At 40.4% G+C, this 12,244-nt stretch overlaps 1 protein-coding gene across 2 annotated transcripts in view; it reads right to left on the minus strand.

Moving 5' to 3' along the window:
• Positions 1 to 12,244, minus strand: part of MSR1 (macrophage scavenger receptor 1) — an 82,298-nt gene that overhangs the window by 21,935 nt on the left and 48,119 nt on the right. The window contains exons 8-9 of one of the 2 annotated variants that reach the window (XM_047091712.1): positions 10,496 to 10,549; positions 6,905 to 8,313 (exon numbers count right to left, since the gene is read on the minus strand). In XM_047091712.1, the coding sequence (XP_046947668.1) occupies positions 8,270 to 8,313; positions 10,496 to 10,549 (98 nt within the window). In that variant the 3' untranslated portion in view covers positions 6,905 to 8,269. Of the gene's footprint in view, positions 1 to 6,904; positions 8,314 to 10,495; positions 10,550 to 12,244 lie in introns of those variants that run through there. The other variant, XM_047091711.1, reaches the window with a different exon arrangement.

Raw genomic sequence — 12,244 nt, forward strand, 5'->3', positions numbered from 1 at the left:
TTATTTAATATCTCATTTCTACGTGAGTCTTAAGTTTCTAGAGTTGCTGAGGAGAACTCCAAAAAATTTATAAAGGTGCATTTTACTTGCCTATTTTTAGACTATTTACAATTTTCTCTTCACTTAAAACCATTAAGATATTGAATGGAGCTAATTTATAAAACTCACACCACAAAATAGCATTAATTACATTATCATTCTTTCTGATTTCTGAAAATGTAGACATCAGTCAGACCTCATAAATGTCCTTGTGTCCCTCTTTATAATCTGTTAAGACACTGATAAGTGATTTAGCCTATTTGAGCCTTGACTATTTATAAAATAAATATATTAACACGTACCTCCTACATTTGAGGTGTCAAATATGACATTATGTGGAAAAAATGTACTTTAAATAGTAAAGTACTAATCAAAAGGTAGTGATAGAATTATTCATTTTATTTCATTCTGAAAGTTATTCTAGGAAACTATGAAATCATAGACTGTATGATTTTGAGTTGTGGATTTCGTGGAGAAAAATGTCTTAACTTTGGCCCAAGGAAGATTTATCTGTCCAGTTATTGGCAAGGCTGACAACCCAGGACAGATTCTTCGACGTTTTATGAAGAGAAAATTATTTTCTAAAATAACTGAGTGTTTGCCCCTTGAATTGGATCAGGAGGTAAATTAAAAGCCAATACACATTCTCTTTGTCATTGTGTGCTATATTTTGTTTAGGCTCATAACTTTTCAGAGCTCCAGGGGGCCATCACGACTGACTTGCCGGGACCGGTAGAAAATAGCATAGACAGTCTCCATTACCTCTGCGTTTGATGGGAGAAGCCATGATTTGTGTCCGAAAGCTGTGTCCACAATATTTGAAGACACATCACTTGACGTCTCAAATATCCAACAAAAAAAGCTGTTTCTCTCTCCTCCAGGACTCATTGCTTCCATTTGCTTAGCTTAAACTTTGGCTGTTTTGGTGTAATCAAAGTAGATACTCTCAGAAACAAGAAAAAAAGCACAGGATAGCAAATGTTGTTTGGATAATAACAGAAAGAAAAGCAGAAAATAATGCAAAATGTGGGTCCTTAGGTTAGGGTACTAAATGCTTTATTTCACATGAGAGAGTCCTAGTGCTTATTTACCAGAGGGGGCTGGGGGGGGGGCGGGGTTGGGCGGTGAGGATCTGTATCATAAAACAGGAAGCTTGTTTAGATGGAAAGTCAGGCTGCAAACTTCCTTTATGACTTTGGACAAATTGTTTTGCCTGCTTTCATTGGATTTAGTTTCTTCATTTGTTATGACATCTTGCGGAATTGCCTTCTAGGACTTTCTTGAGAACTGGTTTAGTCCATGAATGTACTTTGAAGAGGTTTGCAAAAGAGACTAAAGACACTCTAATGTGATAGGATTTAAAATGAGATAAACCGGGATTCGCACTCCGCCTCATATATGCTAGCTGTTGTGATTTTGCACAGGTTAATGACCTGTTCTAAATCTCATGGGAAAAACAGCAGACTGATAGGTTTCTTGAGAGGATTAAGTGAAGTAGGTATATACATAGGGCTCTGTAGAACACCTGGCCCAGAAGACTCACTTTCTGTTATAGGTATTGTTATGAATATTATTTCTTAAAAATTCAGATTTCTGGCCTAATTGGGAATCGGTGATGATACGACAAAAGTATCATGTATAAAAGAGATTTTCAACTACACTGTGCTTCAGAATTCCAAAGAAAGCTTCTGGAAACCGCACATAGCAGCCCACAACCCAAATTCCTGAAATAAACATCTCTGTATGTTGAGTGCAGCCATCCATATGTGATAAAAGCCTGAGAGATCATTCTGATGCTCACCATGGCCTGAGAACAAATGTCAGAACAATAAAAGAATTTTTTTGCATCATGGAAGAAATGACCTAATATTGCTGTCCAATAAGCACTTAACAAGAATATTATTAAGTATTATTTAACAGCGCAGTTAAGTTGATCCACTTTTTCAGGAACTTTAGCCCTGCACTCTGAGATTCTGAAGGGGTGATCCTGCCCAACCCATCATTTGGTATTGATGCTTTACAGACTACAGTACTTAGTCAAGGGAAAACTCAGATTCCAAGAAGAGACCACAAGAGTTCTTTTGAAGGAAAAAAGGTGGCACTCTTTCTCAGACATGGATAAATGTGCAGATTCTGCAGCACAGCAAGAGCCTAATGGACTATGAATAGATATGAGAGAGACAGAGAGAGAGAGAGAGAGAGTGAGAGAAGGAGAGAGATACTGAATCTAAATGACTTAGTTTGAACTCCTGGATCCCACTAAGCCTGAAGCAAATCTCTTGGAATTCTCCATTATGTGAATCAATAGGTTCTGTGTCTCCATTAAGCAAGTTTCCACTACTTTCTACTTAAAAAACTCTTACAAAGGCATAAATGGTGATTATTTGAGAATAAACATTCTCAAGAAATAGCTTCCCAGGTCATTCTTTTTCTCATGATCTAATTAATCACCATTGGTTACAGTCTACTTAAACTGAATTAGCCTGGTGATCTTTATTATTCCATGAAAACACCGTAATGTAAAAGAACATCCCTGAAATGTCAAAACAAAACATTGACAAGAAACAAATAAAAGTGAAATTGATTTTATAACTACAAAAACAGCAGAATGTCTCACATTTACTTACTATACAATGTAGGCCTTGAGAAGTGAGGGACAGGAAGATGGGCAGAGACACCTGAAGCAGATCTTCCTCATTCTGAAAGTTCCAGCCTTGACCCGTGAAGATTTAGATGTGAGACTTCAGACACTGACGTCAATTCTCGATACTTTCCTGTTATAGGATGAATTACATCCACCCAAAATACACCTGTGGACATCCTAACATCCATGTGACTGTATATAGAGATAGGGCCTCTAAGGAGATAGTTCAGGTTGATTGAGGCCATACGGGTGGGGCCTAATCCAACAGGACTAGTGTCCTGAGGGCACTTAGATCTTGGACTTCCAGGGTCCAGAACTAGGAGGGAACACATTTGGGTTTAGTCACCCTGTCTGTCGTACTTTGTTCTCACAACCCTATCAGACTAATCCACGTCTCCCTCTCTTTTCCTCTCTGTTTTGTGTTTAGTTGCAAATGAAATGAGTAACAGAGTCCCTCAATGGGTATAAATTTGAAAATACAGTTTTTTTCTCTAATTTATAAGTTAGAAGCAGCCATCCCTGTTATGTCATGATCCAAGCACAGTAAAAACCTCCTTTTAACAAAATTACTGTGCCACTGAAATGCCAACTTTATTTAAAGGCTTAGCAGAGTCTATTTAAAAAAAAAAAAAGAAAAAAAGAAAGAAAACGGCAAAGGGGCACCTGGGTGGCTCAGTTAAGTGGCCGACTTCAGCTCAGGTCATCATCTCCCGGTTCATGGGGTCGAACCCTGCATCGGGCTCTGTGATGAGAGCTCAGAGCCCGGAGCCTGCTTCAGATTGTGTGTTTCCTTCTCTCTCTGCCCCTCCCCTACTTGTGCTCTGTTTCTCTCTCTCTCAAAAATAAACAAACATTAAATTTTTTTTTTAAACCTACAAAAGTATTTATTAAGGGCCTACTAGATGTTTTACTACAGTAATAATAATTACTCATTTGGCTACTTTCTGTGATTAATATAATACATGTTCTTTTGGTATAGACATAGTATTTCTATGTGCGAGTGAAATAGAAGGTAACAGAATATAACAGGAGACTACAACAGGAGAGAGTTTGGCACGAAAGCTTGTTTTGGAATAGAACAGATAATCATTTTGTAGGGAATAAATGAATTATGCTATAAGCCATGTGGAGTTTTTGCAAAAATATTGTGCACAGAGACTGAATATTTGTGTTCAGGTGAAGCAATTTACCTTTCAGCATTTCTAGGAAATGGAAAATCAGAATTACACAGAACATCATTAGGAAGAAGGGTGGTTTTCATTTTGCTAAATCATTCATATTAAGATTCCTTTAAATAGCTCCCGGTAATGAGCATCTGAAAAGTTGCCGGGATTCAGGTGTTCCATTTTGCACTGAGTGGATCAGGCAGAATGCGAGTAATTCAGGGAAGCAGGGAATAGAAATCTCACAGAGCACCCCCGGGAAGGGGCCAGTCTGTAGGTTAAGCCATAACGGGAGATATTTCTCGGGCACTTCACGTGCAAGCCAGCAACTGTGTGGTTCTGGAGAATCTGGTGTTGAGATTCCCTCTGCAGGACGGTGCATTTCCAGGGAAGCCCAGGGCGAGAGGGGGCGAGTATGGTTGTGAGCCCGAAGTCGGACGGTGCTTTAATTGGAACAAAGGAAATGATCTCGTGTTGGCGTGAGACCACAGCGACTGCACAGTGGGAAGCCAGCATCCGGTTCTCTGAAGCGGGGCAGGCAAGCCGTTTGGTCTTCTGAGGCTGTGGATGATGGGAACCGGTGTGTTGGGTCTAGTCCACCACTTTCAGGCTCGTAACCAGATGGATTTCAAATTTTGCTGGTGTGAGAGACCTGGGTGGAGCTGTACTGATTTTTTTTTTTTTCTTTCCTTCTAAGTGGCTCCGGTAGGAGTCGGGCTGTGTTGAGTCAGCTCGGAACAGAGACTCAACAGGGTAAACGCTGACCGCTGGATCCGTCCCCGATTTAAATCCCTTATTTCAACTTACACGACGTATTAGTCATCTCCACTATTCGGGAACACACCCATTGTGTTAACGGAACTTTACACGTTTTGACAACACCTCATGGACTTGCACAAAGCTTTAAAAACCACAGACTGTCAAGAACAAGAAGGCTTAGCTAAGTCACCTGGAGCCACGTGGCTCCCGATGGCGTATTCTGCTCAATCATAACGGGTGCTGCCGAGAAAACTACACAATTGAGTTTGGAAAAAGAGACACAATAACAGAAGAGGGACATCAAAGCAGCCAGATTATATTAAAAGATATATCTGTGAGCCAGTTACTGAAAAAATGTTAAGAGTGAGCCAGTCACCGAAATAAAAACAGAATATTAACAGGTGGTTCCTTCTCCTCAAGTCCATAAGTAAATAACTCTTATTACCGACAATGTAAACTTCGCAGGTATTCCGGGGAGACTATGTTTCTGAATAACGGATGTGGGGCAGAACTGGAGGCAAGAGCCGACATAGTATGCGAAGGTAGAAACATACACAAATCAAGATTAATTGGCAATGCTTTTTTTTTTAATTTGAAATAATGGAAGTCATACTCTAAGAATTTCCACCTGCTTTGTGTCTTCAAATTATTAGGCCCATACCGGAAAACCAAGTTGCTTATTACAAATCTCTTTCCCTCTTTTCCCCACACCCTCCACGCTATGCATTTGCGGCATTTATATTTAAGAAAAGAAAAAACTAGTGTGGGGGTGTTGAATGCAGTCATAGTTACAACATGGGGCTTTGGAGATGGATATACCTGGCTTTGAGTTTCTGCCCTTCCATTTATCAGCAGTGAGCTTCAGTTTCCAATCTACAAAATGGGAATAACAAAGTACCTACCTCAAAGGCTCTTCTGAGGATTAAATGAGATAATGCATCAAAAGCCCCTGGTGCACACCCAGTGTTGTCTAAATGTTCACTGTTATCATTATTTAGTGTTTGGAGGAGGAGGTTTTACTTCGGTCGGCTGAATGCTTTGAGAAAGACCAAAATTCATCTGCGATTGTGCTGTCCTCAGTAGAAATCAATGGCAAGTCAAACTGATATTTCACGCCCTTGCACGAGTTTTAAGACACTGTAAATTCACATTCTAATTATAGTCTCATTGGGCATGAATAAAGCACAGTAAAAAATACTGACCAATGACACATTGGTCATCGGTGTGTTTAGGACAGAGCCTCACACGAAGTGTTTAATTGTATAGTAGGAATTGTTTTTGCTTGACTGAAACACACTTCCACGTCGGGCGAGAACAGAACAGAGGAATCCTTGTGATAAGCAGGAGAGCTCGAGGCAGATTTCTGTCTCTTCCTCGCACATTACTCAGGGTGGTATAATTTGTGCATCTGAGCTGGGCATTCAGATCTATTTTTGTCTAAGGAGAAAAGAGAAATCCTTCTCCCCTAATTTGCAAAGTCTGGATCAGTATTTCACACACTTAGAATCTACTTGCGCTGTGGGGTGTCAAGCAACCTGTGAATGGAGTGCCCTGCAATTATCTGCCACGATCTCTGGGATCAGGGTCATTCTGTGGCCAGTGTGGACCACAGCCCGATGGCAAGGGAAGACGGGTTCCCAGGTTCTAGTTGGCCCCCAGTACAGAGTGGGTAGGAAGTGACACCTAATTCAACCCCGGACAAAGAGCTTCAACTCCCCTCCCGGTGTTTGCATTAACTGGCTAGTCGACATGGCCAGTCTTCTAACACTAAGGACCATCTCGAGACTGGCTGATTCCTCCCCCTCCTCTTTTTTGTTTTTATTCTTGGAGACTCTGGTGTCATTAGGGGCAGACCCAGAGGACCATAGACAACTCTAATTTGTTTCAACCCTTCTTGGAGCTTTCTCATCAGCAGAGTCTCGGGCTCACGCTTCGTCCTTCAGAGCCTCGACTCTCTTGTTTTATTAGACTGACATTTTGTTCGGACCTCTGTTGACAGCTTCTGGCCTCTGGCACACACTCCGTTTAGTCACTTCTTTTATTTACAACTTACGCTCTTCTGCTCGGCCCAGACAAACTCAGTGATTTGTGATCTGGTCACACTTTCATTCCTCTGTCTCGCGTAAAATCTCATCTTCCTCTCTAGCATCTCTCTCTCTTTTTGTCCGTGACATTTACTTGCTTCTTGCATTTTCATTTTGCTTTCGCTCCTATCCTCAGGACCGGTTTTAAATGTCTGCGTGATTCCGGCACGGAACAGCAATTCCGGTTCAGAGAGACCACGGCGAAGCAGACCTTGTGTGTTTAAAGCACTTTATGATTTTACAGGGCATCTTCACACACACAGTATCTCACGTGACCCTCACAACAACCCTGTGAGGTAGGTGTCATGAAACGCTTTTCCCAGGAGAGGGAATGGAAGGGCTGAGGGACACACGGACACGCTCAAATTCTACCAGAAATTCAAGACTGGGACGCCTGCGACTATTTGTAAACCGTGAAGAAAATGAGAGGTGTGAAAACGTCATCTGCTAATAAACAGAAAGAACTTCAAAAACAACATGATAGCCTATATTTTTCCTATTCCTTGTTTCGGTCTACCTTTTCTTATCTTTTCTTTCCCCTTTCTCTTTTTTATCCCTTTGTTCACCTACATAAAATATTTCCAGTTCTATGGAAATATTTCTTTATCTTCAGGATCTATACTAGATACTTAAAGCGTAAAATACAAAAGAGCTTTTGGCAATAGAAAACTTCAGCATTATTTTTTTCACGATCAAAATATTTGCTTGAAATTGCCAGGTAATTGAAAGAAGTAAGTTCTGTGTTTTGGTCTAAATGTGTTGAATGAACTGTTCAAGCTCTACTTTACCTCACTATAAACTTCGGGAAAAACGGGGGGTGGGGTATAATTTGTAGAGTAAGCATATAAGAAGGTAAACTAAGCGAATCAAAATCAGTATTTTTAATATTTTAAAGAATTTAATAATCTTGATCTCCTCTGAACACCTGTAGAGCCCTGTTCCTCCCCCAGTATACCTCTGTTGTATTGTATAATCACCTGTTTCCATGTCTAGGCTTTCAGGGACTATTAGCTCTATGAGGGCCAGAGACAATAGTTATCTTATTAGCTGTTATGTTCAGCTCCAGGAGGCACACAATGAACATGTGCAGAGTGAATGAATGAATGAACGAATTTTCTTTTATGTTATCCCTGTCACTTATTGAGAGTATTGTTTTTGAATGTAAAGAACCCATATATAATCAATATCCATGAGATGTCTCCTAGAACCCAGTGGGTTAAATTGGGTTCAGTAAGACATCAGACGAGCGGGGAGCAGAGGGCTCCTGCTCTTGCTCTGAGAACTGGTAGGAGCAGCTTGCCAGTCAGTACATGGGAGGTGACCCAGCTAAGGGTGCCAGCAGATGGTGGTGATGGTGGGTTACTGGAGTGGGAAGAGGTCTGAGCATAGGAACAGAGGTCCAAACGGCACAAAAGACCTGGAGAGAAAGCCAGGTGGAGGCTGGGTACGACACAGGAACCAGAGTCATTTGAAGGAGCCACAAAGGGATCTTGGAGTCAGTTGTGCGGATGATTTGTCCGGAGGTGAGGGGCCTTTTAATGAGATGGTAGCAGAGGGTGTCTTGCCCAACCTGCCTGATCTTAGAAGGGCCCTGCCCAAATATGATCCGGGAGTTGCACTGGTCCTGACAAACGTACAAAAGAGGAAATCAGTGATTATTCCTTTTATATTTAAATCATGCCTAAAAAAATATTAAATGTATTTGTTAAAATAATTTCATATAAAGTTTTATTTATCAGAAGTAACTGAAGATGTGGGGAGTCAGGCAATTTCATGCAGAATAAATTGGTCCAACCTTTTTGGAGCCATTTACAAGAAACCATCACATTGTAAACTGCAAGCCACCTTTGGACTATTGATTCTACTTCTAGCAAACAGTCTATTATAGAGTATTTCCACAAGATCATGTACGAGACTGCTAAATGTAGCATTGCTTAATAAAGCCAAACCATGGCAAGCAAGAAATCATCAAGTGCTCCTGACTAGGGGATAGAATACTATAGTCACTGTGGCATAGCTATATAATGGAACAATGCACAGTCGTCGAGAAAAAAGAGCTAAAGCCACATGGACCGACATGGGCAGATGACTGACATATTGACTTAAATGAGGAAAAAGAAGAACATACCGTATAGATGTCTGTGTATATGATTTTTTCTCTCTTTTAGAAACATTATGGAGTTACACATACTCTCTGTGGGGCGGGGGGAGTTCATGGAGGGAAGTCTGCAGATCATAAACACTCATACACAGAACTGTCTCTATCATTGCTTTCACAAAGCAAGTGTGCACTTAAGTTCAAAACAGCCATGAAAATATCTGTAAGTGAAACATCTCTGAACGTATCTGAAAAACACGTTCAAAGCGTTGGTAACCCCAGGTAACAGAAGGCAGTGTGGGTGGTCAGTGTATAGACTGCAAAACAGAGAAGTTCTTTACTTGACAAACCTCCCCAGAGTCAAGGTCAAGTGGCTCAGAAAAAGTCTCAGGAACGGGAGCAAAAGAGATAAAAAAAAAAAAAAAAAAAAAAAAAGAACCAGAGATAAAGGCAGAAATAAAGACAGAGATCAACAGGGAGATAGGGAAAAGAGTTACAAAGAGCTTAAGTGAAAATAACTGGAGTGACACGGAGCACAGAAGGTAAGTGGGATAAAAAAAAAAAAGTGTTCCAGCCGTCAGAAGTGATCACATTCCAGAAGTAATGAACACAAAGGAGAAAATGTATACTAATGTTTCCATATCTTAATATAATAACAGCAACGCTAATAATCACCGAGGGACGCCAAAGCTCGTGGGGGAGGTACACACTACTAAATGTTGTTCAGTTTAGGGGCGACGGGATCAACAGTGCAACAACTGTGAAAAGCATCCTGTAGCTACATGATGCTTTAGTGGCTGGCATTCACAGTGCCGACCCTCAGTTATCTAAGTGTGGCATCCGTGCATGGTACAGGTGAAAATAATTCCTTCTGTTCTAAGGGAGAGAAATTGGTACTACATTTTTAAAATAACTACGACTGAAAAGTGCTAGAGTTTTGGTACATTAAAGGATTAGCCATAATCTATCTAAAACAGACCCTGGTTGGGTAGAGATTATGATCACTGTGGGTGCGGAGCGGCTACTCCCAGAGTCACAGCACACACAGGTCCTACTGGGGATGCAGGGGAGGGTCCCTCAATCCCTTTTCATAATCCTTTCACTGGATCCGTGTGGACGCAGCCCAGACACTCAACTGACTTACAGCCTGGTATGTTGAAGACATCTCCTCTAACAATCCTATCAAAAGGGATCCCAGTGTGAAATCTGTTCTGTTGAGGTTGTGATGTAGAACACAACCTTTCAAGTTTTTAGTGATGCAAAACAAAACACAAAAACCCCAGCCTTCAGGGAATTGATGGGTCAGGGTTCTCAGATTGTCCAAATTCCTATAGGTAGCCTTTCAGTAAGTTTACTCAGTAGGCAAGGAGGCTGTAATTGTTTCTATTCATAAACTTGGTTTTCCTTCAGCAGATTGAAAGTGGCTTGAAAAGTGAACAGTTTTCTATGTGGAACTTTTAGAAAACTGTGCTCCTCAAGAAAACAAAATACAAATGGGTAATGGGTAATGAAACTTAGAGTTGTATAATTTAATCTATTTGTTTTACTCCAATTAGCAAGCTTTATTTGTAGAACACTGTGGCTGGCTTGCAAAGAATCTCTACGGCTCAATACTGAAGTTCCCAATATTTGCCTCGAGCCCAGACCACTATCATCACAAGCTTATTTATTACAAGGCACACATAAAAACAATGAACCATAAACTTACTTAGCATGCTTCCGCTCCCTTTTTCCCCCTTCTGGCCTTTGGGTCCAGGATTTCCTTGGAAACAAACAAAAAAAGCACCAATTTTATTTGTAACTAATTAAAAAATTAATTGCTGTAAATGGAGACAAAAATTAATTGCTTTAAATGGAGACAGAGCATCACAAAGTAACCTGGAATCTCAACTTATAACAACCTACAGATGCTCAAATACAATAATGTTGATGGTAATAACAATGGATATCATCTTATTTTATTAAAAAATTTAATGTTTATTCATTTATTTTGAGAAAGAGAGAGAGAGAGAGAGAGAGAGAGAGAAAGTGCAAGGAGGGGAGGGGCAGAGAGAGAGAGAGGAAATGAGAAGAGAATCCCAAGGAGCCCAACTCGAGCCTGAACTCACAAACGCTGAGATTATGACCTGAGCTGAAACCAAGAGTCTGTCTCTTAACCAACCGAGCCATCCAGGCACTCCAATGATGGCCATCATTTTAAAAGTCTATTAGGTCCGTTACATAATCTCAAATTATCTACAAGGGCATTAAACATCCGATTTTCCTAAAGCAGGCAAAACTAACGTATAAGCACAATTTGTGCTTATTCATCTTCTGTTTTTGTTTTCCCTCTTTCTTTGATTTTTGCCTTTCTCTCTCCCCCCAGGATGTCTTGTGTCTTTTATCCCATCTTAAACCTTGATTTCTGTATTTTCCATTATACTTCATCTGTTTTTCTATTTGTTAAGAGGGGAAAATCCCAAACATCTGGGAATGAATTTCTGAGAGTGCTAAGATCCTGATCCCCTCCTTCTGAGGGAAGGTAAGAAGGTCTGAGGGGCATCTAAACCTCTAAGCCTACTTACTTTGGCTTTGAGAAACCTTATCTATTTACATAGGGGTGTGGTACAAGGCTAGCATTTTATAGGAGGGTCAGGATTTAAATAGGTATCAGAAACATTGTTAAAATCTTTGCTAAAGGTTGCTATTCAACCACAGCTCCACTTTTATTTCATTTTTTTAATGTTTATTTATTTTTGAGAGGGAGGGAGGGAGGGAGGGAGAGAGAGAGAGAGAGAGAGAGAGAGACCGTGTGTGAGCGAGCACAAGTGTGAGCAACCAAGCACAGAGTACAAGCAGGGGAGGGGCAGAGAGTGGGAGACACAGAATCCAAAGCAGGCTCCAGGCTCGAGCTGTCAGCACAGAGCCCCACTCAGGGCTCGAACTCACGGACCGTGAGATCATGACCTGAGCCAAAGTCAGATGCTTAACTGACTGATCCACACAGACGTCCCTCAAATCTTTCTGAACTAAAAGTTTATTCTTCCATCAAATGAAAAAAGAACACCTTCCATTGAAGAGTTACCTTGAAAATCAGCAACGATGTTTATAAAGCCTCTTGCCCATAAGAGATGAATAAATTAACAGATGGTAGCTCTTACCATTTCACAACATCTCCCAAAGCTTAGCTAGAATGGTCCCACTGTGGTTTTATTCTCAGTGAACGAGAAAGGACTTTTTCATCTCACTTCACATTTTATGGCACCATTTTTTTAATGCTTACTTATTTATTTATTTTGAGAGAGGGAAGGAGAGAGAGAATATGATACAGTTATTTTTAACTTTAAAGTTTTAATATTTATTTGGTTTTTTATTGTTTTGTTTCCCTCATTTAGTTTACTTTGTATTCACCTTTGTTTTTGAACATTTGTTCTTATTCATCATTTAAAGACTTTTTGAGCCCCAATTTATCAGATTT

This window comes from Lynx rufus, unplaced genomic scaffold (genome assembly GCF_022079265.1).
Source record: "Lynx rufus isolate CCGP_SWC_20201006 ecotype Redwood Valley unplaced genomic scaffold, mLynRuf1.p SCAF_3, whole genome shotgun sequence".
In the NCBI taxonomy this organism is placed as follows: Eukaryota; Metazoa; Chordata; class Mammalia; order Carnivora; family Felidae; genus Lynx; species Lynx rufus.